The following is a 26716-nucleotide window of genomic DNA, read 5'->3' on the forward strand; positions in this document are numbered from 1 at the left end:
ATCATCATTAAACTGTAAATCTCACAAGACAGGGGTCCTAATACCTGTTCACAGCAGTGAAATACAAACAAAAACAGGTCTCACCTGAGACCATATTTCTTATATCATGTGTGCACATGTGGCATCGCAACGTAACAATATTTGTAGGCCGGTTTCTGAGAGGGTGTTGTCTAGATCAAAACTTCAAATCCCTGGTATTCTTCACTGTTAAAAGGAAATTATTTTTTTCATTAAAACAACTTTTTGCCATTGTGACTGAATTCCATTTCAATACCATAATTTGGTCACTGTTCTCTGTAGGTTCCTGAACCTCCAGAGCAGAGATAGCATATGGTATATTGACTGGAAATGATAAAATCTAGAAGCGATTCCCCTCTAGCTGGATAAAGTCACCACATGTAAAAAGTAGGTGGTAGGTAATATAAGTCTGTCCCTTATTAGACCCAGTGGCTTCTAAGTTCCAGTCAATGTCTGGATATTTGAAATCATCTATAATAGGATTATTTATTTTGCACATAATTTGCATTTTGTAGCAGCTTTTTAACTTCTTCTGTGTCATTTATGTAAGGTAGCTTGTAAATACCCCAACTAGCACATAATAGTGGCTACCATACATATTTAATAGGGCTGTTACTGAATAAAATTTTCGTGTTCGATTAATCAAATTTTTTTTAAATCGATTAATCGATTAATTTTGATTAATTATAGCGCACATACAGATACAACTACATTGGCCTATACACATACCGCACAGCAATGAAGTAATAAAATGAACTAGGATCACACTAATCCAGCACGTTATTAATCTCACGTGCCCCACTCAATATGGCCGCTGCTTGAGTGGGGCAACTCAGAATAATAACGTGCTGGATTAGTGTGATCCTAGTTCATTTTATTACTTCATTGTTGCGCTGTATGTGTATAGGCCAATGCCTTGGCTGGCGCCCATGCAGAAAGTTTCAAAAAAAATGTAATCGATCAAAAAAATTTTAATCGATCAAAAAGATTAACGATTAATCGAGAAATTAATCGTTAATTTGCACAGCCCTAATATTTAACCATACATTCTCTACTTTATCATCTTCAGAAATGTTATTCTAAGTCGGTCTAAAGCGAGACTTTACAGAACCGAAATCCTCCTTTTTGTGTGTTTTCTATCATTTTTAAATGTACTGCAGCCAATTTACTATCTATTCATAGCTGTCATCATGCCATGATTTTCATACCCACTATATCATAATCCTGTTCAATCATTAGAGATGAGCAAATACGTCTTGGTTCTGTTCAAAGGCATTCCTGGCCAATCAGCATGGAGCCAGCTTCAGGAAGCCGGGCAGCGGGTCATTACATGCTGCCCCTCTTCCCGATTGCCCGGGAAGCCGGCTACATGCCAGCAGAAGCACTGGTATCGGTACATGGTATCGGCGAGTACCGAAAGCAAAATATCGGCACTCATACTTGATACCGAGTACTGGTGCATCCCAAGCCAAAATGCACAGCACCATGTTCGGCGTAAACCAAACACAGCATATCTGTATAAACACCTCATACCAACTGTCAGGCATGGTGGTGGAGGGGTGATGATTTAGGCTTGTTTTGCAGCCACAGGACCTGGGCACCTTGCAATCATGAACTACTCTGTATACCAGTACTTATATAATATAATATATATAAGTATTCTAGATTTAAATTTTGAGGCCATCTGCCCGGCAGCTAAAGCCTGGCCGAAATTGGGTCACACCGCAGGACAATTATCCCAAGCACGCCAGCAAATCTACAACAAATTGGCTGAAAATGGCTGTTAAAATTCATGAACAGTGACTGCAGCATATTGGCTGCAGTCACCATTTAGCTGAAAATGAGTGGGCCAGTTCCTTCGAAAAAAAGTAGATTAATTAATTGAACCTGCAGGGCCACCCAATGTAAGGATTCTGGCTGATTCCTGTGAAAATTCTAACAATGTATGGCCAGCATTACATGTGTTTGCAAGTCAGATCTTACTGCACAGCATACACTTGACTAAGCCCCCCTTTAATACACCTTACTACTTCTATATAAGTGGATCATCAATTCTACACACTAAGAAACAACACTCTATTCACACATAGAGAGCAGCACAACAACTTACAGTGCACTGTTAGATGCAGTTCCTATGTCTTAGGATTCAGTGTATACAGAGGGCAGGCTCTGCAGTAACTCTTTCTCATCTAGATGAAACTGGCTCTACGGTTGTTGTGTGCACCGCACAGGACACAGCAGCAGTGATTAATACCCCCTGAAGCCTAAGGGGTGTAGCTAAGACAGTCAGCAGGGCTTGTGGGTAGCTGTTTGTTTGCAGACAGGAAATGTGGCTGCTGAAATTACACCTTTTTAGAAAATCTAAAAAGTAGCAGTTTTCCACCAAATACCAGAGGTTACATGAGTCTTAGGAAGGGCGGGGCTGCCTGAAACTCTACGTATTATGAACGTTGGCCTTTTGTAAATTGTGTTTCATACAATAAAACTTTTCACTTTGGATTTTATTCTACATGGTAAGCATGGGTACAGCAATCTCTTCAGTGCATATTCATTTTGTTGAATAAAAAAATTTATCTTTGAATTTTAAAATATTAACTGTAAAAAAACTATGAATAGATAGCCAGAATGTAAGAATGTAGTGTTCTGAAGATATCATTTGCAATGGTTATCTGTCTGGTCTCCTCAGACTGCATCTGACAACAACATTTATAAAGATATAAGCCATTTGTATTCAAAATAATTTTGTGGATGTTCATTTGCCCAACTCTGGGGCCGGAGGAATTCTTGTCTATGACCTTCTGTTTAACTGCTGGAAAATAAAGGAAGCCTCTCAGCTCAGCTAAAATATCCACTTGGGGGTCACAACGAAAAGCATCAAGCAAGTTAACACATACTGTACACTGCAGTCACTTGAGTGATTTGTGTGTAGGACACAGAGGACAAAACTGATTCACAAATGTCAAACAGTCAACAACCCACACAATACTGCAGATGAATGAAGTACCTCTGACCCGCTGCACTAAAACCCCACGGCAGCTTCATTCTGTGGGATCTTTCATTTCCTCAGCACAAAACAGCTGATCTAAAAATGTCAATGGCTGAAAGGTCAACATTTCTATACAGTCCAGTCAGCACAGCACCTTATATAAAATTCCATAGCTTTGCATAAAAGGGAAAACAAAAAAATTATAAATATATATATACAGTCATGGCCAAAAATATTGGCACCCCTGCATTTCTGTCAGATAATGCACCACTTCGCGCAGAAAATTGTTGCAATTACAAATGTTTAGGCATTCTTATGTTTATTTCTTTTGTTTGTATTGGTATGACACAAAAAAATGAGAAAAAAGAGCCAAACCTGACACATTCCACACAAAACTCCAAAAATGGACTGGACAAAATTATTGGCACCTTCTCCAAATTGCAAGAAATTGTTGCATTTCAAGTTGTGGAAAAGCATGGCGAATCTCAAGGTTACACGTCCATCTCCAGAAATCTTAATGCTCCTTTGTCCACTGTGTGCAACATTGTCAAGAAGTTTACGGCCCATGGCACTGTAGCTTTTGGGGTTGCATTGCTGCTTCAGGCACTGGATGTCTTGACTGTGTGCATGGCATTATGAAATATGAAGACTACCAAAGAATTCTGGGTGCAATGTAGGGTCCAGTGTCAGAAAGTTGGGTCTCCGTCAGAGGTCATTGACCCAAAGCACATGGCAAAAAACACCCAGAAATGGTTTCAGACAAAGCGCTGGAGAGTACTGGACTGGCCAGCAATGAGTCCAGATCTAAATCCCATAGAGCACCTGTGGAGAGATCTCAAAACAGCAGTTGGAAAAAGGAACCCCTCCAATCTGAGAGACCTGGAGCAGTTGTCGAAAGAAGATTGGCCCACAATTCCTGTAGAGAGTTGTAAAAAACTAATTGATGGTTACAGGAAGCGATTGACTTGAGTTATTTTTTCCAAGGGCTGTGCTAGGAAATATTAGGTGAAGGTGCCAATAATTTTGTTCAGTCCATTTTTGGAGTTTTGCGTGGAATGTGTCTGGCTTTTTTCCCAATTTTTTTTGTGTCATACCAATACTAACAAAAGAAATAAACATGAGAATGCCTAATTATTTGTAATTGCAACAATTTTCTGCGCGAAGTGGTGCATTATCTGACAGAAATTCAGGGGTGAAAAGCCGATGCAAGCCTGAAGTGAATAGCCGAACAGTGTTCGGCTCACTTCACTTGGGGTCGGTTGTTCACTCGGCTGCCCTCGGCAGCTTAGTGAATAGACCCGTTAGTTTTTATAGCCAGCAAAATTAAAGGTTTTCTTTATGCTGGTGTTTATTGCTTAATTCATTAATCCAGAAACAATTTAATTTGCCTTTCCCAATCAAGCGGGGTAAATCAGATCAATATCTTTTTATCTGCCCTTTGTGCTGAAGTTCGGCCCCTTTCACACGGGTGCCTGTCAGTTCCAATCAGCAGGGGATCCGTGCACGATGAGAATCCAGGAAGTAGTTGAAAGTGATGGGCAGACAGAAAGCAACAACTCACTACAAAAAAGGGATTTGTTCAAGTAAGCTTTGATTGCATTATCAAAAACAACTCTAGTATGTATTCCTATTACAATGCTGAAGTTATAACAGGATAGTGTATGCTGGGATTTTACAACTCCTTTAAAGGATAGGTTCACCTTTTGCAAAATTTAAAGAATTGCATATTTCATCATATGAAAATAAATAATGCACAAATATTGCATTCAAGCCTGGAAAGTATTGCAACTGTGATCACTGACTCACTCCTGCAAAGCTCTGCAGTTTCCTCCTAAACTGAAGTTCAGTACTGACGTACGAAGTTTCAGTTTAAATTTTGCTCGCAAATGGCGAGCATTCATTGGTCAGCACGGTCACCTGACAGCGATCACTAAATAGAAGCGATTCTTGCTAAGAGAGGGAAAGTAAGAGAAGTGCTAAAAAGCGGTTCTCATTGGTCAATGCAGTCAGGTGAATGTGGTGATCAATGAGTGTTCGCCATTTGCAAGCGAAATTTAAACTGAAACTCTGTACCTCATTGCGGAGCTTCAGTTTGTGAGGAAACTGCAGAAGCCTGAGCTTTGCAGCTGTGATCCAGTGTTTACAGTTGCAATGCTTTCCAGGCTTGAATGCAAACATTAAAAAAACGGTAAACTTAGGAGGTATAATTGACACATTTTAAAAAACAAAATGCAACTTTTAAAATTTAACACTACACACATGCAGGGGCGTATCTGCTGTGAGGCAAACAAGGCGTCAGCCTCAGTCGGCAGATTCCAGGGGGGTGGCAAAAATGCCGCCCCCCAAAACATTTAGGCAGCCGGGCTGCACAGAAACCGGCAGCCTGGCTGCCTAATGTTAACAGGGAGGAAGTGAGGGGACCAGGAGGAGACTGGGGACGGAGCTGCAGGAGGCAGGGGGTGGAGACATGGGAGATGGGGCGGAGATGGAAGAGGCGGGGCCGAAGACTACAACGGAGGATGAAGACCAGAGACCGCGATGGAGGAGGCGGAAGGCGTAGCCGAGGCTCGGGCTGGGTTTACCGCGCCAGGTAGGAGGACGACTGTGCTGCCTGGGCCCAGTATAGGCTCTGCACAGCCCACCAAAGAGTCGCAGGTGGGCTGTGCAATACCTTTTGTTGGGCTTTGCAGGATCTGTGGGGGCTTTTACAGGATCCGCAGTCTGCAAAGCCCACCACAGATCCTGCACAGCCCCCCTGAGATCCTGCAGACTGCAGTCTCTCAGGGGGTCTCTGCAAGATCTGTGGGGGGCTTTGAAGAATCGGTAGGGGGCTCTGCAGCCTGCAGAGCCCACCACAGATCCTGCACAGCCCCCCTGAGATCCGGCAGACTGCAGGGTCTCAGGGGGTCTCTGCGGGATCTTCGGGGGGCTTTGCTGGGTCTCAGGGGGCTTTGCAAGAACCGTGGATCTATGGTGGGGAGAGCCCATTACAGATCCTAAACAGCCCCCCTAACACCCTGCAGACTGCAGGGCCTCAGGGGGGCTGTACAGGATCTGTTGGGGGCTTTGAAGGATCTGTAGGGGGTTCTGCAGGCTGCAAAGCACACCACAGATCTTGCAAAGCCCCCTTGAGATCAAGAAGACAGAAGGGTCTCAGGGGGTCTCTGCAGGATCTGTGGGGGGCTTTGCCGGGTCTCATGGGGCTTTGCAGGATCTGTGGTGGGCTCTGCGGGGTCTATGGTGGGCATAGCCCATTACGGATCCTGCACAGCCCGCTAAGACCCTGCAGACCCCCCTAAGACCCTGCAGGGCCTCAGGGGGGCTGTGCAGAATCTGTGGGGGGCTCTGCAGCCTGCAAAGCCCACCACAGATCTTGCACAGCCCCCCTGAGATCCAGCAAACTGAAAGGTCTCAGGGGGTCTCTGTAGGATCTGTGGGGGGCTTTGCAGGATCTGTGGGGGGCTTTGCAGGATCTGTAGGGGGCTCTGCAGCCTACAAAGCCCACCACAGATGCTGCACAGCCCCCCTGAGATCCTGCAGACTGCAGTCTCTCAGGGGGCCTCTGCAAGATCTGTGGGGGGCTTTGAAGGATCGGTAGGGGGCTCTGCAGCCTGCAAAGCCCACCACAGGTCTGATAAGCTGATCCGGACCTGATCAGGACCTGAAAATCATGTGAACAGGTCCTTAGCCATAGGTCAGTATGCCACATGATAGAATCATCCTCAAACAGTGCGAGGAATGTTTGTGTGGCATTCAGATATACTGCATTCCACAATGACTAAGTATCCTTATGATAGGTTGCAAGGCTCCGCAATCTTTTATTTGTTTAGTTTAATAAACCTGATTAGTCTGGATGGAAAGTAAATCTGCATCACTAAGGGGCCTACTTATAAAGGTCAATATCACGGTTGTTTTGCCACACCTATCCTGCCATGAAATATTGTTAACTATTTTACTAATTTATAAAGTGACTACAGGGAAAGCTGCGGCATTGATGTGTTTTGCAAAGTATACAAAACCTGCAAAACTGGCAAAAAATGCAAAAAAAAGACCACCATATCTAAGTTTTCTTAACTTTAAAGAGGAATGTGAAAAATGAACCCTTGCAGTGGGGCTACCCTTATTAAGGTCAAATGCTGGGCTGCTGTGACATTGCACATGCAAGTGTCTTCCTAGGGACACTGTTTCCCTCATGTCTTCACAATGCAGAGCTATGCAGGGAAACGCCTGTGTGGTCTAGCCACCACAGTTGCTCCCTGGTTCTAAAAAATTATGTGACAAGTCACATGGCAGAGGGTGCAAAACAAGGAAACCTCTGATAAGGTGCCAGCAGACATGCCAATGTGCTCAGAAGGATGTGGATTCAGTAAAAATAGTGTGTTCACTGCAAGTTCAAAAGCAATGACAAATCTGATGCTTCCACTGTCCCACATCACTTAACCCCTTCATGACTGAGGCCCTTTTTTCCATTATAGCAAATCCTGTTATAACATCAGCATTGTAATAGGAATACATACGAGAGTGGTTTTTGATAATGCAGTCAAAGTTTACTTGAAAATAATCCCTTTTATGTAGTGAGTTACTGCTTTCTGTCTGCCCATCACTTTCAGCATCTTCCTGGATTCCCAGTGTGCTTTGCGTCACTTTTCCTGCTGCTTGATGCAATGCAATCTCGATATCTCAAAACGACATACCCCATCATGCATTGCTTTCAGCAAGCAATGATGATGCTACATTGTTCAGATGCTGAGTTGTAGTTCAGGCTGCAGGCTCTGTGAGGTATAACCTATTGGCATCTTCAAAAAGTATGTTTACAATCTTCTAGATAGATATGATTATTGGCAGTGGGATATAACTTATGGAAGTTCAATATAGTAATGCATGTTTATTTTTTGACCATAGATACCCTTTAACTACCTCCGGGCCGGCCGGGAGCTCTCTAGATCTGAGCGGGCATCTTTAGACGTCCGCTCAGACATGCCCCCTCAAACGGGAAATGCTCGATATTTAAAAACAGGCAGCGATGACTGTTAACATACAAGCGATCCGCCGGCTATAGAGCCGGCGGATCGCTTGTATGGGGTAACGATCGGTGACCCCCCTCCGCGGTCCCCCCCACCGTTGTCCCGCTGGTGGCTGTGGGGGACCGCTGTGCCCGGTGCGAGCCCGGGATCAGCATGGTGCCTGTGTCACAGGGGATCAGAGGGAGCTCGGTACACGAGCTCCCTCCGGTCCCCTCTCCTCTGCAAGAATCAGGAAGGGGGTGTACACACCTGGTCTTCAAGCAGTTAAAGAATGCAGCACCCAAAAGTAAAACTCATTAAAAAAAAAAATAAACAAACAAATAATAGAATCACAATCCAGAGATAACATGGAAATACATTTGGAACAGGAAAATCAGGATCAACAGAGACCAAGAATCCAAAGAACAAACAGTGATGTGGGTGCAGGTTGCCGGTGAGATGTATAATTACAGAGCAGGAACTCTGTTCAGAAAAACAAGGTGTTGATAGCTTCTGAAATACGGGACTTGCCAAGCAAGATACACAGTCACATTACATTGACCCTGAGGCCAAATACAGAGAAACAAGTTTTTAGACTGTTTTATGACACAAGTGTAGAATGCCTTATTTAGGCCCCTTCACACAAGAGGCTTCCGTGCACAGATCCCCTGCTGATCGGAGCAGTATGGAAAAAAAGTTCACTTTTGTGACATCCGTGTCTGTCCAGTTTGTACCTCCACCTTGCGATGGAGGAAATGACTGGACTGTATGGACCCATGTTAGGTCTATTGTGAAGTGGACATTCACATCTGATTATCTCTGATTTGTGCTATTTTTGGCAGACCAAGACAGAGTCCATTTACATCCAACTCCCTATAGACTAACATTCAGCTTCAAAAGCTAAAGCGTCCAGCAAAGTCTTCAGCATTTAACACTTACTGGAGTTTCCAATGCCTTCGTTTCCCCTGAAGTTAGTGGTTCCTTCCACTGGTCCTTACATCACTAATGTGTCTTGTAGTGAGGCAGAGGCTGGCAGGAGGAACCACAGCATGCAGCAGGGGACGCAATTACTCAACACTCCCAGATGTGTTGATTGCTAAAGACTGCCAGATGATTTAGCACTTGAAGACAGCTGAGTTCAAACTTGCTGCCCACTATAGAGGTACGTATTCACAATAACAAGATTTATTTTGATCAAGAGTCACTTTAAAGTTAACTTGTCATGAGAAAAATACAGGGGCTGCCATTGAAAAAAATGCTGGTTTACACCTATACTGAGCTACGTACATTAATATATTCTGAGTCACTGACCTGGAGCAAAAATGCAGATCAGGAATTACAAAAAAAAGCCAGAAGTTCTTATCTGTATACCTGTTCCAGGTCAGTGTTTTGTAGAACTGAAGCAAGACAGTGAGCAAGCCAAGACTGCCAGGCAACAGAAGGCCAGCACACAATTTGCCTATGACTTGCTGTTGTTCTAGTGCTCATACTTCTCAGCAGGGAGATCATAGGGTACAACTCAATATCAGTAACATTTGTACTCACTTAAACAACAGTCTGTAACTGTAATAGCTTGTAGTAAAAATAAGACACAATACTCGAACAGTTAGATCACTGGATTATTTCCAAGGGAGGAACAAGCCAGGTACATCAAGAGAAATCTGGTAATCCATATCACGAACTGACTGGAGCACTGTAATCTTATGAAAAATCCTCCACCACCCCAGTGCACTACTGCCCATCCTCCCATGACTACACCAAAACTAGAATGTGCATACCCACCCTCTAAAGCTGGGCATAGACGGCTTGCATTTCAGCAGAAATTGGCCCAAATTGGAGCCATGGGCTCTACAAGCACCATTTGGCTTAAAAGAAAAGTCAATTTAAAAATTGACTGAGGTGGGTGAAAAATTAATGGCCGAATGGTAACTGCATCCCAGCAAACGCAGTCGCTGTTCGGGTATCCAGGCAGTCCTGGGTGCTGCAGCTGCTCAATACAATAGCTGGCAGTGGAGATTACTAGTGTGGATGTGGGAGTCGACTGATTTTCTCTAGATCATCCTTTGCCATTTATGGCCACCACTGGTGGGCATACTATAGAGGACCAAGTTTCCAGTGCTTGTATCCTTTTTGTCTTCTACTCTTTTCACAGAATGCAAGGTGTTGTGTGCATGAACATCCCTAGATGTCTTGCCTGACTTGCATGAGGCCAGGGGAGTTTGTTGCTCTTGGTGCACCTTGTGGGTTACGGGGGTGGGGGGTGGCTCATGGTGCACGGTGTCCCACCCAACTCACTGATATCACTGGCTGCCAAGAGCTGGCTAGGAAGCCAGCTAGAACGCCCTGCTTAGCTCCTGGCAACCAGTAAAGTCAGTGAGCTGAACAGGACTCTGACCAGAATGTCACAGGTCACTAATAGCTCTTAGCAACCTGGGACGCTCTGGCTGGAAAGGGAGCAGCAGGCACGGCTTGCTTTCCAGTGCGTTCCAGAGGCTGAATGCTCTGGAACACAGACTGTGTGGTGTGAACCGGCACTGGTGTAGTGTATGGGCTTAATGAAAATAAGAGGTTTACCGAACAAAAGCAGCCACACATGGGTCTTCATGTGTGGTCATTTATCCCAAAAATGTTTCTGCCTGGAGGAGTTAAGCTTTAAAAGAGAACTATTGGGTTAAGGCTTTTCCCCATAGTTCTCCTTAGGGTAACGGGAACACACAAACTAGCATCCTCCCGTCACCCTAGGCTCAGTATACCGCGAGCTGTAGCTCGCGGTATACTGAGACGCCGCAGCTGAAGCGGATCCCGACAATTATGCCTGGATCCGCCCAGCTGCGTGACTGACAGCTGGCTCTGCCTATCTAGAGGTAGAGCCAGCTGTACCCGCCCCCTCCCCCGTCTGTTCCCCTCACATCTTGTATTCTTTTCACAAAGTGCAAGACATTCTGTGAATGGAGGAGGTGATGAACGTCGCAGTCTGTCCTACTCCAGTAACAGGATGCCTTGCATTCTGTGACAAGCACAGGAGCCCTGGTCCTCTGGATTATGTGCACCAGGTGTGACTTACTGTATGGTAGGCATTAGAGATGGACCGATACCGTTTTTACGGTATCGAGTACCGATATTTACATGTCGGTACACACCGATACCAAGTACCGATAAGGGTACTTCCGCTAGCATAGAGCCGGCTTCCTGACGTGTCATTACCTTGCACCCAGCTTCCTGATTGGCCGGGAAGCCGTCTCCATGCTGTTTGGCTGGCCCGATGCTGATTGGCTGGGCACTGCCGGTCAGAGGAAATCTCCCTCGCACCACAAGTTCTGGTATCGGGGGTAAGTATCGGACCATCTGGGTGAGTACTCGCGCAAATACTTGGTATCGGCATTGATAGCGATAATAGTATCGGTATCGGTGCATCCCTACTAGCCATACATGGCACAGGATGAAGGAGAAAAAAATCAGTTGATTCCCCCATCCACATGGTGACAATGAGTTTACCAGACAGAAAGTCAAGGAATATCTCCAACAGCAACACAGACAGAAATAAAAATGTTTTTTAGGGTAAACTTAGAATCCCTGTCAGCTTTACATTGCAGTCAGTTTCCCTGTTGAAGACTTTTCCTCACTTTCTGTCTGGTGAAACTGTTTCCACCACAGTGAGAGGAGATATCTCTAATGGAACCCTAAATTGCAGTGAATAACTACCACACAGGGTTCTAATCCTTCTCTTAATCTATTTAATATTTAGAAGATTTTAGCTTAACATACACCATACTTTAATGAATATATTCCATGTGTATAAGGGACCTACAGTAAAAAGGGACACAGGTGGGAGCTGGCAGGCATGAAAGAAAATGCATGATTAAAAACAAACAAAAAAACAATATGAAAGGGCACTTATGAAAGCTAAACAAAGGTATTTGCAGTATTTGGGGAAATAAAATAAAAGTGTACTGTATGCGTGTGTGTATATACTGAGTGTGTTATATACAGTATATATATCTATAATATATCTCTCTCTATATATTTATATAGAGAGAGAGAGAGAGATATAGATATATATAGATATACACATTTGAATGTAAAATGCGGTGTGTGTTGATATCACTCTGAACCCTCCACCATATTGTATTTAAGCCCTTATCTTGTCTGACATACTCCTGGTAACACCCACTTCAAGTAACGCCCATATGATTTGTGCTTATTAAGAAATGCTCCTCGTGAGATAGTTTTAACTACCCGTTCCTGAAAAACAAGAATTTGCCTTATACCCATTTACATAGCCATCTGTTTGACCTGCTTAACAATTTATTTTCAGATTAGTAAGAAAAATCTACAAAACTAAAAAATGTTGTAGAACAGCCTTTTCTAACCAGGGTTTCTCCAAATTTTGCTAGAGGTCTTTTGAGCAATTAGCAATTTCTACCTCTCAATTGAGTGAGCACAAACATCAATGATCTTTTTAACCATCTATAAGAGGGGCATTTTGACCAACAGAGGAAGGAGTATTGTTTCTGCTGTCCACCAGTGGAAGGAGTATGCGTCCCTCCAACCACCAGTGGAAGAAGTATTGTTTTTGCTGTCCCTCCAACCACCAGTAGAAGGAGTATTCTTCCTACTGACCACCCGTGAAAGGAGTTCTGCCCATTGACCTTGTCTCATTAGATGTAGATAAAGTAATTATTAGCAGGGGTTCCTCGACACAGAAAGTTTTTTCAAGAGTTGAAAATTACTGATGTAGAATCATTGCAGCAAAGAAAATAAAATACTGTGTAACAATATTACTTGCAGCCAATGTACAGGAAGTTTGGATTGTGGGCCTGTTCACACCAGGGCAGTGCATTAATGGCATGGTTCCAAGTGATTAATGCACAGTACCATTAATACACCTGCCATGTGTTAACAGTGCTGGAGGTGCATTGTGTTGCCATTCATTTGAATGGCACCCCAAATGCACCTCCCACCCGCAATGTGATTGACCATGCCGCAACATGTGGTGCCACAATACCGTGTGCTGTGGTGCGTTGTGGTTGAAAAAGGTAGTACATGCACTACTTTTTTTCAATAGCAAACCAATGCATGGTATTGCAGTACCACGCATTGCGACACTGTTAATCACATTGTGGGTGGGAGGTGCATTTGGGGTGCCACTCAAATGAATGACCACGCACCTCCTGCACTGTTAACGCGTTGTAGATGTGTTACGCACTAGTGTGCGTTAATGGAAGAAGATGAAATCCTAAGATACATGCCCTCTGTGTCTCATTTTCATAATGTAAAAGTGTGTTGTTAGTGTCATGTGTGTTGCGGAGGACCACACAGTGGACACATGGCTGAGTATGTTGTTGCGGAGGATCACACAGTGGTCACATGGCTGAGTATGTTGTTGCGGAGGATCACACAGTGGCCACATGGCTGAGTGTGTTATTGCGGAGGATCACACAGTGGACCCATTACTGAGTGTGTTGTTAAAACCATGTTTGTAGAGGAGGATAACACAGAGGGCACATGGCTGAGTGTGTTGTTAGTGTCATGTGTTGTTGCGGACGATCATACAGTGGACACATGGCTGAGTCTGTTGTTAGTGTCATGTGTTGCGGAGGATCACACTGTGGACACATGGCTGAGTGTGTTGTTGGTGTCATGTGTTGTTGCGGAGGATGACACACTGCACACATGGCTGAGTGTGTTGTTAGTGTCATGTGCTGTGGAGGATCACACTGTGGACACATGGCTGAGTGTGTTGTTAGTGCCATGTGTTGTTGCGGAGGATCCCACAGTGGACACATGGCTGAGTGTGTTGTTGGTGTCGTGTGTTGTTGCGGAGGATCACAGAGTGGACAGATGGCTGAGTGTGTTGTTAGTGTCATGTGTTGTTGCGGAGGATCACAGTGGACACATGGCTGAGCGTGTTGTTAGTGTCATGTGTGGTTGCGGAGGATCACAGTGGACACGTGGCTATGTGTTGTTCGTGTCATCTGTTGTTGCGGAGGATCACAGTGGACACATGGCTGAGTGTGTTATTCGTGTCATGTGTTGTTGCGGAGGATCACAGTGGACACATGGCTGAGTGTGTTGTTCGTGTCATGTGTTGATGCGGAGGATCACCCCAGATAGCAAGCAATTGAGCTGCAAGCTTGAAAATGACTTGCTAAACTATTGCAGACTTGCCAAGCTTCACAATTTTGTTGCACAATTACAGCAAGTCTACATTGCAAGTCTCCAGATCAATGTGCTTTGCAAAACTGCTGTAAACTTGCAGAGCTCTTGTTAAGACCTACATGACTCTTGCTGTAGACCTGCCGGGCAAATTTGCTACAAATTCAAAAAGTCTCAACTAGAATTTGCGCTGCAAGTGTTCTGCAAGTCTACAACCTGCCGGGAATGTGTGCAGCAAGTTAACAGGAATTACAATTTAACCCTCCAACAAGTTTGTGGCAAGTTATCCTTGCTATTTGGGACACAGTGGACACATGGCTGAGTGTGTTGTTAGTGTCATGTGTTGTTGCGGAGGATAACACAGTGGACACATACACAGCCTAGGCGCAGCCTCCTCTGCACAGCCTGCCTTCTCTTGGTGACAGTCTGCTTTTACTACAGCCCAGTTTGACATTTGCAGATCAGCTGTGTGCTCTCCCTCCACCTCTGTCCCTCCCTCTGCTGCTTTGAATGAGAAAAAAAAAAAGAATAGGCAGCCCTGTGTGCTGGATGGGCTGGATTCCCTCCAGATCTCGGAGAATCAGCTCCAGGGAGATCCTCGCTTCCACTACAATCCTTAACAGAGTCCCCTGGAAGGATATACCTATGCTGAAAGACCTCTGGAAGTGCTCTTTGTCCATATCTGTGTGTTGACTGAACTCCCTTTTGCTTGCAGGGTGCAAGTAGCTCATAATTACTGCTTGCTTGTGCTTCATATCCCTGACATCCCTTGTCATCATCACCGAAGAACAGCTAGGAGGTAAGTGATGAATAGGGTGCACTGCCACTACTATAGACTAGCTCCTGACATCAGATTTGACAATATGTATGTATGTATGTATGTGTGTGTATATATCTATATATATATATATATATACACATGGCTGGATGAATCCCAGGAGCCAGGTCACCAATGCTCCTCACAAGTTACAGCTAGCGATCGCTGAACTATTAAGGTTTTCTCTAGTTGCTGTCAATGGAGAGAGAGAGAGAGACTCCTATTATAGTTAGTCCATTCTGTAATTGCTAGTAAAACTTCATATTCAGTAGCCCCCACTTTATTATAACGTTATTGGTGGAATTGATAATAAGTATACTTATTATTCTCTCCTCCAGTAAGCCGTATTAACTCAGGTCCAGTAACAGGTAAAGATGTAGGATATGATAGTAAATAGAGGGAGTGTGAGCGGAGTAAATGTTTATGAAATGGATACACTGTGCCATTGGTAAGTGGTCAGAATCACAACCACGCTTTCAGGATACTTGGTAAGAATGTAATTTTTTTACAATAATGGTGAACTGTGGAAGTGTAGGGGTTAAGTAATGGATACAGTGATATTCTGTTTCATATGGTTTGAATTGATGTGAAGGCAGTTTGTGTTAAAGAGTAGAATGGGGGCATTGATCCCAGGCTGGAATTCCCATTTGGTCTACCTATGTTTACAGTAAAGTGCCTCCCTAACATTTCACAAGCTCAGGTTACCAGACATAGAGATATTATACAAAGTTAACCTCTTCCTAGCTTGGTAGGTGGAGTTGCAGGTTTGCAAGCTGTTTCTAACTGCTGTGATAGTAATTCGCTAACAACAAGTGGAAGAACTTAGTCTGTGCTGGAGCCAAAGTTACAGCCCAAAGAAATCTCCTGCTACAGGAATACCGTAATGAGTGATATTATTATTATTATTAATGATAATAAAAATAATACTCAATGTGCAAAGTCCACAGTTCTTTCATTCAACAACTTTGTTTTAATAGTCACAGTAGTGTGCAGTAACACAAGTCAGCTAATCAGAAATCAGCTTTCAGGTTTTTAAAATGGTCAGGCTAATGAAAGGTGATTCCTGATTGGCAGGTTTATGTCCCACCACTTTTTGCACCATGTTATAAAATGAACCCAACAGAAACCTCACTAGGCTATACTGTATAGATCTGACTGACAAGAGAAATCTCTATGCAATAGCAGAGTTTTCGTTTCTTTCTATTATTCTTAATATTATGATTTTATATTTATAAAACACTGAGCTATTCCACATCACTGTATATCTGAATGCTTCCACGTAGTACATGAACACTTGTTATTAACTATATTTGCAGTTTGAATAATAGCCCTTGCTATAAACTTCACTGAAGCTGGTGATATATCCATTTTGCTATAAACCGGTTTCTGAAAATGGGACACATTACAGCTGATAAGCTTTTGTTTATAAGATCCAAAGCATAAACAAAACACAAGGGTACTAATTCAACTTTGTAAACTAAATAAAACATTTATAAGTTAGGCTTAATCAGAATGGATTGTTTTGACAGCAAGTCCCACACTTCGGTAGACTTCATCCCTGTTTCATGGTCATGTTAACCATTTTTGTAACTGCATCCAAAAAACGGAGCACGTTTTATGCAAGCCAATGCTAACTTCAAGTCAGTCAGGTTAAGGGGAATTAAAAAAAAACAGACATTGAAAGTGAGCAGTACCTGAACCAAAATATTGAATTAGCCTACACCACAAGATTCTAGCTATTTTTCTATTAGCCAGGAAAATCCCTTGTGCCACTCTCTGATTTAGTTTCACTTGTTCTTGATATTATTTTCCTAGACCTCATGGCCAAGCTCCATCAACTGCCATCTCTTTGTCCAATCAGAATGCCCTTACTCGCTACTGAGGTACTCTTATTGGACACTTATATGGCATATGGCAGGGCTTAGCCATGAAAAGTGGCAGAGAGATAATTGCAGGCATTTTGTGGTGTGTGTGCTCTTTGTCATGACTTTTAAAGTCAGAAATACATACTGCGTACACCATTTATTTATTTCAGATATTTATATAGCACCGACAATTTACACAGCACTTTAGTGCACTTTCACATTAGTCCCTGCCCTCAAGGAGTGTACAGTCTACGGCAGGGGTGCCCACCATTTTTATGTTAAGATGTACTTTTCAAATGAAGAGCTACATGAGATCTACCAGCGGAAAAAAAACCTCCCTCGCTCTCTCTCTCCTGGCTGTCTCTCCTCGCTCTCTCTCTCCTAGCTGTCTCTCCTCACTCTCTCTCTCCTAGCTGTCTCTCCTCACTCTCTCTCTCCTGGCTGTCTATCCTCGCTCTCTCTCTCCTGGTTGTCTCTCCTTGCTCTTCTGGCTGTCTCTCCTTGCTCTCCTGGCTGTCTCTCCTTGCTCATCCTCCTGGCTGTCATTCCTTGTTTTTTCTCCTGGCTGTCTCTCTTTGCTCTCTCCCCTGGCTGTCTCTCATCTCTCTCTCCTGGCTGTCTCCCCTTGCTCATCCTCCTGGCTGTCTGTTTTTTCTCCTGGCTGTCTCTCCTTGCTCTCTCCCCTGGCTGTCTCTCCTCTCTCTCTCCCGTGGCTGCCTCTCCTCGATCTCTCTCCCCTGGCTGTCTTTCCTCTCTCTCCTGTCTGTCTCACACCGCTCTCTCTCCTGGCTCACCTTGCTGTATCTTGCAAACAGTGCAGGGCAACAGTCTGTGTAAACGAATATTCTTTGATGTAATACATAGCACTTCAACCACCAGTAAGGTGTCGGGGAGCTTGGCTCAGCAGACTCAGGCTAATAGGTAATCATGTGTGCACAGCTAAATAAATATACCAAAATGGAATAAAGGGGCCATCATTCGCACCCTTCATGATCTACCAGCATCAGCTTCGAGAGCTACTGGTAGATCCCGATCTACCTAATGGGCACCCCTGGTCTAAGGTCCCTATCTCACATGCATACATACAGGGCCAATTAATCTTCCAGCATGTCTTTGGCGTGTGGGAGGAAACCAAAACAAGCACAGGGAGAACATGCAAACTCCTTGCGGATAGTGATCTGGCCAGGATTCGGGCCAGGGACCACCAGTGCTATAAGGCAGAAGTGCTAACAACTAATCCACTGTGCTGATGTATGCCACCATGGAGTACCAGAAAAATGGATGTACAATTCTCCCTAACTTTTCGACGTTGCTAGTACTGGGCTTTGCAATCTATACTCGGCGGGTGGATTATTAAAATGCATAGTTATTTCAAGTTCATTTTTCAGTAAAAGCTTCAAAGCCTTACTCAAGCCAAAACTTTTTTTTTTTTTTTAGTATTGGATAAAATAGTAAGTTTTAGAACCTCTGTTAAAGTGAGAGCTAAGTGTGATTTTAAAAAAAACCACTGACAGGTAGGTTTTTATGACAGAAGAGATTCTGAGAAGAGATTCTGTATGCCCATCAGCGTTTTTTGTGCACTGACCCAAGCATGTGCAACCAAGTGCACAGAGAGGATCTATGACAAGATGAAGTAATTCTAATGTGCATGCCCTACATCATCCTGGCCTGGTCAATCAAGAGGTTGAAGATGCCGAACCCGGAAATACACAGGATGAAGATGGATGCATCGGCAACAGAGGGGAGTGCATTATAGCAAACACCTCCTGGAGGACCAATATTTATCTTTTGTGCTGGCGGTTTACTAGCACTTGAAGTTTTCATTGCTGTATTTCCATAGGCAACATCTTTACTCACTGTGTCTGGCACCTATCAAACAGACAGGAATTGAGGACAAATTGCTTCAAGGGAACACAGAAAGCTATAAAAACTTGACAGTCGCTAACTCATCCTTAATCTGTTCATCCTGCTAAACAGTGTGGATGGAAGAATCTTCTCCACTGGGCTATTGAACAGTGCTGATTGGCTTTCAGTCAAGGTTTGCTCGGCCAGGTATTACCAGCAGGGCTACCCACAGGCTGAATTTCTGCTGTTTCTGCAGAAAATGGACACAATTCAATCCATGTATGGAGAGGTTTAGAGCGACCCTATTGTCTAAAAAGAAAAAAAATTGTCCTAAAAAAATATCTGTAAAGAAGAAAGTAATAAGTACCGCTTCTGCCGCCCGCACTGCTTAATGCTGATCCAATCCAGATAAATAGCTAGCTGAAGTCCTCTTTAGAAACTGACTCTTCTAGGAGTGCCAATCTTCTTTCCCCCCGCAACATTTAGTGGTTCCTCCCACCAGTCTTCCTGTCATTATTGTGTTCTGTAGTAAAGTAGAGGTCGGTGGGAGGAACCACTGAGCACTGCAAAGGGCCAGAAGATCAACATTCCTCAAAGTCAGTTTCTAAACACTGTTACTCTGGATTGGAGCAGCATTTGCTGGCAGAGGAGGTAAGTTTTCACTTTCTTCATTGCATGATTTTAGTTTGATTTCTAAAAACCATTGGCATGCCTGTGTAGGATTAGAAAAGTCAGAGTTCTTTACAGAATACATTTTTGTAACTTTGATGGGGAGCAGTGTTTAGCAGTAAACTCCAATAATAAAAGTGGAGGTAATTGATCAACTGTCCGTAATTTGTCCTGAAAATTCCAGATACTCTATTACCTTGTTTATTGCACAACACATTTGGTGCCATTCCTTAGTTGCAGGAAATATGTATTTTATTGATTCTCTCGTCTGTGCTAAATCCTGTTGATAACACCACAGGGCATTACAGTGTAACATTTTATTTCTTTGAGCCATTGTATTCCACCCTGGGATCTATCCTTAAGGGTTCCTGCAACTTGCTTTACTGCACATTCCAAAAGCCAGAACAAAGACTTGTAGCATGTAGCTTTGCTTATTTTTCTATGGATAAAGAAAATCTCCTTCAATACACTGCTTCCTCCCAAGTGACTTCTACATAATTGTGACAGCCAGGGTTATACGACTTTATTGTAATGAAGAACCCAGAAAAATGAATCTGACCTCTCTCTTGGATACTATCCTTGGATAATATTACAGGGTAGCAGATTATTTTCATGCTGAGAACAGAATCGCTAGGTTGTTCAAAACACTTACGAGGCTTATTCAATAAACAAAGCAGGAGCACAGTGTAGTACTGCAAATCACCCCATCACAACTCTCTTCACTGAATGCAGATGGTGGGCAGTTTACTTTGTACTTTATGCTTTGGTCCTTGTATTGTTTTATTGAAAAAGATTGCTGCTGCTGAGTAGAGCTAAAGTGCTCCCATAGATCCTAATGGTTTGCTACCAGTCTTACACAGCACAGTACAAACTGCCATGAAGAAGATACCTGCACAAAATTAAGGGTCCATCAAAAGGAGTTATTCCCTTGTAGTTTTTCACCAAGATGGTAAACAACAACTTAAGTGTGGTCTTCACTCTTTACCAGTCGCTGAGATGTATAGCTGTATGGCTGCTAGATGTCCACTGTTCACCGACTATTGAGATGTATGGCTGCTAGATGTCCACTGTTCACCAGTTGATGAGATGTATAGCTAGATGTCTGCAGTGCCTAAAGGTTTGCAGCAGCTGTAGGAAAACATCTGACTTCGAGGAACCTTTTAGAAAACCCCTGTTTGTATCAGAGCAGTTATATGCAACATATTCATGCAGATGATGCTTACTTAAGTGTACAAAGCATCATTCACAGCTCCACTCCTATGATTTATGTTCAACCATGCTTACTGAGTAAAATCTTATGTTTTTGTTATGCATAGTATCACAGTATCCTGAGGCTTAGAGAAATGAATATAAACAATGGTGTTGCTAATATTGTAGCTCCCTTATTAATGCTAATGTATTCCTAAACCTAGGGCTTCATCCGAGGGTGTTCTACATGTGCACAGTAGGAGGTTCCCAGATTTGTGTGTGATCCTCAAGTCGGACGTGTGGAAGAAATAAACATCCAACAGATCAGGTTTTTCTGGGAGTTGACCAAGGCTCTGCCAGACATGGTAGGACATCTGAATCTTCAAGGCATGGAAGACAGTTTAAAGGACAAGAATCGGGAAGGGTTATTGGACAGTCCAGATTCTGGACTCCCACCGAGCCCCAGCCCTCCTTTTTACTCTATTTCCCCAGGCATCTCTGAGAGCAGAGCTGAGGGCAGCATCACCCCAACACTCTACCCTGGATATGGCTACAGGAAGGAAGTCAAAGAGGGCAAAGTGGTAAGTCATTTATTTTTGCCTTTATATTGCTTGTTTACGTGACCATATCTGCATTCCTCTATCCCTTCCACATAATTAGAATGTGTCTTGTGTAACATGTTCTTGACATTGTATATGCTATTCCATTGTGTTTTACCACATTAGAGCATGTTAATAGTGGCAATGTGGGGTTTAATATACAGTCTAATGCTCTAATAATCCTAGGTAGTGGAGGAGTTATTCCCAGGGTAGAGTGTTGCAAGATATACTTTCAGGATAAGATTCATTTTCTATTCATCTGTTTTTTCGGGGTAACATTTTATAAGCATATTCAAACTCTGACTTGGAGAAGTATCCACCTGAGACTGTATGCCCTCAGATCTATGCAAGCTGGTTTTCTGCTTAGTGCTTTTTTTCTGTATTGAGAATAAAATGCACACAAAGTTAATTTGTAAAATGGGGATTTGTCAAATTGTAGTTAATAGAAAACAATGTTATGCAGATTTGTGCAGAGAGTAATGTACCACTAGCAATTATCTCTTTGTATACTGATTAAACTTGATTAACAAACTCCTCAATTCACACAGTGTTAAAACAACCTTTTGAATCTGTAATGCAGTTTTTGTGGTGTGGTTCCCTGTTATTTTGTGGCAATAATGGGCTTGGTTTTGTTGAATAGAAACACTAAAAAGAATGTTGGTGATTCATATATAGGTATTATTTCCCCATGTGGCTCGTTGGCTGACCAGCACCCAGCAGCAAATGCAGAAGCAGTTGGTCAGTGGGTCAGTAGCTGTCCATGGGGCAGTTGTTGGCAATCATAGATCAGTTGTTGCGAATTATGCATTGCATAAACCTAATACACATATTCAGTAAGACAGTATAAAAAAAACCAATAAAATAAATATAATATATGATATTAAAAAACAAAACAATGATGCAGCAACCCACAACAACCAATCAAAAGTCATGTCTTGTGTAAGTGGATTGGTGTGTTCTAAAATGTGATTGGTTGTTATGCAAATTACAGTTCTTTGCCCTGTTTTATTGGATAAACCCCCAAAAACCCACCATTTCAATTTTTTATCTTTTTCACCAGATTGACAATATTATTTTCAGATGACTGAACAGGATTCAGATACTGCCACTACTGGCATAGCAGACAATGTTTAGGTTATTTTTTTAGTTTATTACATCTTATTGTATTTTATCATTTGATAGCACCACTTTTACATGTCGGCAGCCTTTACCCCAGATAAGCACTCCTTTCAGTCTTTGGTTTAAGGATTTGTATTATCTCTATTTATGCCAGTTTAATTTTGTCACGTAATAAGCCATTTCCGACTGAAAATCTGCTTATTCCTGGATGTCTTTTCTTCATTATCAAAAGTTTTGCCCGCTTTATGTATTAAATTATTTTACTATACTGAGTTTTCCACAAATGTTTTCTATTTATATAATGTATCTTAGTGACTTAGGTAAACCATAATGCAATGAGCAAAATTGTAACATATCTGGTACCAGCATTATGCAGTTTAGTCCAGACACAATAATGAAAACTGAGTTCTTATTGGTTGCGTCGGGTTAATGCACATCATTGCACATTGCATCATACCATAGCATACTAAAGCTAATATATCTGAAGGGTAATCCACATTAATGTTGTTTTAATATGTGAGATCCACTTGAAGTAAATAATCTTGTCAATAGGAGTTAATGTTTAGAAAACCTTGTTTTCATGTATAATTTGTAGTTACATATGTACATAAACATATTTGATCATTACATACAGAGGCACAGCTACCTGCTTTGCGATGCTACATTGTGATGATTTTGTTATACTGCTTCTTCTCGCAATGCAAGTCTATGACTAATTGAAAGTAATTGCGATGAGCATTTGATAACTCCCTCTAGTGGCAATTCAACAAATCTATTTTTATATATTTAACACGATACGAAAAATGTGCAAGCCTGTAAAAATGTGAAACATGTATTTTACGCTAAACTCTGCAAATATACTGTATATTATGCACAACATAATATTATAAGCAGGATGCTCATGGTATCATGTAGTATGTAAAAGTTAAAAAGACACTTCTATTTGTCCACTGGGGAGTGTCCTGTCCCATGCAGCTTGTGCTACTATACTCATCGAGACCCTTACAAAGGGAACATGAGAAATCATTCTTGTGAGAAGCAATGTGAATACTACGTTTGCCATGCTTACTTTAAATGGCGTGGGACCATAAACAGTGACATTTGTTTTGGGGATACATTTGTTCTGGCTCCTAGGTTGAAACAGATAGGTGGGGGGGCTAGATGATATGTGAGAAAAGCATTAAAAGAAATGTTCAGCTATGAAAGGGTGCTGTATGCCCAATAATACCACCATTGTGAGAGAAGAAGCAAATGCCCACACTAGGTATCTCTTAATACTTGGGAAAGAAACCTGCAGAGAGAGAGGGGAAGACTGTGTGCTAGGAGCCTTGTAAGTAATACGTATACACAATAGGTTATATGTTTTGGGGCATTGGCAACTCCTTCACAAAAAGAATGGACATAAGTTCCAGACAGGCTAGGATTAATTTTGTTAATTTTTGTCTGTTCCAATGGTCTGTAAGTTGTTTGGATGCTGGAAATGACACCTATGTTAATTAAAGCCCAACACCAGAGAAATTAAAAAACTTTCCTTTGCAGTAGGGCTGCCTCTGCCGTGCAAGGGTTTTCTACTCATTTATGCCTAGGGACATGAAAAATCTGTTTTACTTACCTGGTCCCCAATTCCCCGGCAGTTGGCACTCTCTTCTTTTCCCCCTCCTCTCTGGCTGTGGACTATTCTCAGCGTCCTCATGTACAATGCAGGGCTATAGAGCCTGGACTGTACTTGATTACATCTGCCTTCCTAAAGGTGCCCATACACTGCTCGATTCTCGTACGAGAATCGCGGGAAATCCCACGATCGTACGAGAATCGAGCAGTGTGAACGAAGACGTGCGACCGTTTCTACTGTACGGTCGCACGTCTTTTGTCTAAGGAGCACGCTAGAAAACCAGCCAAAAATCGTACGATTTTCGGCTGGTTTGAACGGTGCTCGGGAGACAAATGCCGAACGGGCCGGTGTGCGCACGCACACACTGCCTGTTCAGCATTGCGGTCATCGGAAGCCCGCCCCTCAGGGGGGCGGGCTTGCGATGATCGAGAGTACTATCTGCCTGTCCAAGATGGGCAGATCGTACGTTTTTTTAATTACTTTACAACCATGGCAAGACTAAGGTCTTGCCATGGTTATACAGTGTATGGCCACCTTTTAGACCACTGGAGCAAAGGGGAGAAGAGGCTGTGGGAACCAATCTAGCAGGCCGGAGGAAGTCGGCAGTAGCGAGGATCAGGTAATTAAACATAAACAAGCAGTTAACCCCAGCCCCATTGCAAGGGAACATTTTTCATTTCCTTGGAGTTGGGCTTTAATGCGGAAAAGTCAATAAAGTTGCTGGCAGCAACTTTTAACTTGTTCAGCCACGTGTACTCTCAACTCAAACTGCTATTATTTATGCCATTGTTACCTTTAATTTAATGAGCAACACATAGTTAAATATCACATTTACTTACAGACAAGTGTGTGCCAGATTGGTTTTGGTTACAAAATATGTTAGCTAGGAGGAAACCTGCTTAAAAGAGAACTATGGGGTAAGTGTTTTTCCCCATAGTTCTCGTAAGGGTCACGGGAGGACATACTATATACTAACCTCCTCCCGTGACCCAAAGCTCAGTATATCGCGGGCAATATACTGAGAGTGCCGCAGCCGGGACGGGTCCCTATAATAGCATCTGGATCCACCCAGCTGCGTGAGTGACAGCTGGCTCTGCCTATCTAGAGGCAGAGCCAGCTGTGCCCGCCCGCTCCCTCATTCGTTCCTCCACTCAAAAAATGATCGGAAAGTGACGGTATGTGTTCGCTTGCTTCCCGATCAATAGAGCCGACATGTGACAACTTCTTTGTCGCAGGTCGGCTCTAACTATGAGGATGAATGGAAATCACTCACCTCATAGTTCTCCTGTATGTGTCATTGCTGCATTGGTTACCTCTTTGAACAAAGTGGGATTGAGCTAATTTTATGTTGAGCTATACATTTTTTTCAAAGTATTTATCTAGTATCTTTTAAAATGTATCAGAAGTTAAAACTGAAAGCATACCTCCACATGGAGGGTATTGATCACCTTCATGAGCTCAGATCAATGTAAAAATATTCTTCTGTGTAATTAGCTGCTATCCAGGGACTAGAATTATAATCAGATCCCCCGTCACCAGTTGGTCGTCCCCCCCTCATTTGCCTTCCCTCTTTTCCTTTCTTCCCTGTATCCCCTCTCTATCAATCCTCTCTGTCTCTTCTGTTTTTCTTTCTTCTGGTGCTTAGGATGGTTACACTTGTCACCCAGGGCCGGTGCAAAATAGGCAGCCTCCTAGGGCGCACTGATGCTTAGGGTTGATCACTTTAAAATAGCCAATAGCAGTCTGGCTATTGCTCCCAGCTGCGTACATTCACCTGTCGCTTGCGGAAGCTAGCCGGCAGGAGAATATGTGTGGGGGTGGGGGGTACAGTTCTAGTGGATGTTTATATAATATGGGGGGGGGGCGAAAAAAATGTTCTGCCCCGGGCGCCCATAACTCTGGTTACGCCACTGCTGGGGGGTGCAAGTAGCTGGTCTTGCCTAGGGTGCAAAATAGTCTAGCACAGGCCCTGCCTCCATATGGGAAGATCCAGGGACTGCTCCACTCCACACTTACTCATGTCCTTGTACTCTTGTTGTGTATTGTAGACAAAGCCTGTGTATCAGTTGTTTTTTAATAATGTGAATACTGTCATGTCCGTGGTACCTGTTTTGCCTTGTGATTGCTGTTTTTTTCATTTTGGAAAAACCTAAAATAACTTTACTATTTCAAAAAGAACAGCCTTTAAAAAAAAGAAATCATCCTTACCTTCAGTCTTTCACAGTTGTACAGGCTCCACTCCTGCACTGAAATTACTTTTGCTTTTGCTGATTTTGCTGCACACTGTGAGCTTCTCACAGTATATATTACAAGCTGCAACATGTCAGGTAGAGCCCATCTCATTTCTTAGCTAGAGGACATCCAGCAACATCTAGTCATTTCCTCCTCAACCTGATGGCCCCTGGTCTACCCTTTTCACTCATTGGACTTCAATTTGTTTCAATAATGGAGACTCAGCATCACATGTAGGCATTACCTATGGCGGTCTGCATGCAAATGCAGCCTGTCAAGGTACGCCTCCTCCTTCAGACTAATATACAGCCATCAAGGCATTTTGATATTTGCAAAACTGCTCCCAAGACCTAGCCTACTGCTTGCATCAGGACTCAGGGCTCTTAAAGGGGCAATACTTAAAGGGGGAGTCCGCATGCCATAAAGTTTTTAGGAATCTATGTACAGCACCCTGCTGACTCCTCCCACCTCTTATTGGCATTATACTCATTAACCATGTTGACATATTTCTTAAACCTCCTCCATGCAGATTCAGTAACCACAAGGGTGCTTATGCAGTGAGGTCTGTATAGTTAGTGATAGAGAACTAAAGAAAACTGAGTAATCA

General features: G+C 43.0%; 1 protein-coding gene across 1 annotated transcript in view; it reads left to right on the top strand.

Moving 5' to 3' along the window:
* Window positions 1–14931: 14931 nt before the first annotated feature.
* The window catches only part of RFLNA (refilin A), a 44050-nt gene continuing 32265 nt past the window's right edge, over window positions 14932–26716 (top strand). The window contains exons 1-2 of the mRNA XM_018557207.1: window positions 14932–14962; window positions 20772–21128. Of these exons, the coding sequence (XP_018412709.1) occupies window positions 20910–21128 (219 nt within the window). The 5' untranslated portion in view covers window positions 14932–14962; window positions 20772–20909. The remainder of the gene's footprint in view (window positions 14963–20771; window positions 21129–26716) is intronic.

The sequence above is a fragment of the Nanorana parkeri genome, unplaced genomic scaffold (genome assembly GCF_000935625.1).
Source record: "Nanorana parkeri isolate BGI_ZX_2015 unplaced genomic scaffold, ASM93562v1 scaffold13, whole genome shotgun sequence".
In the NCBI taxonomy this organism is placed as follows: Eukaryota; Metazoa; Chordata; class Amphibia; order Anura; family Dicroglossidae; genus Nanorana; species Nanorana parkeri.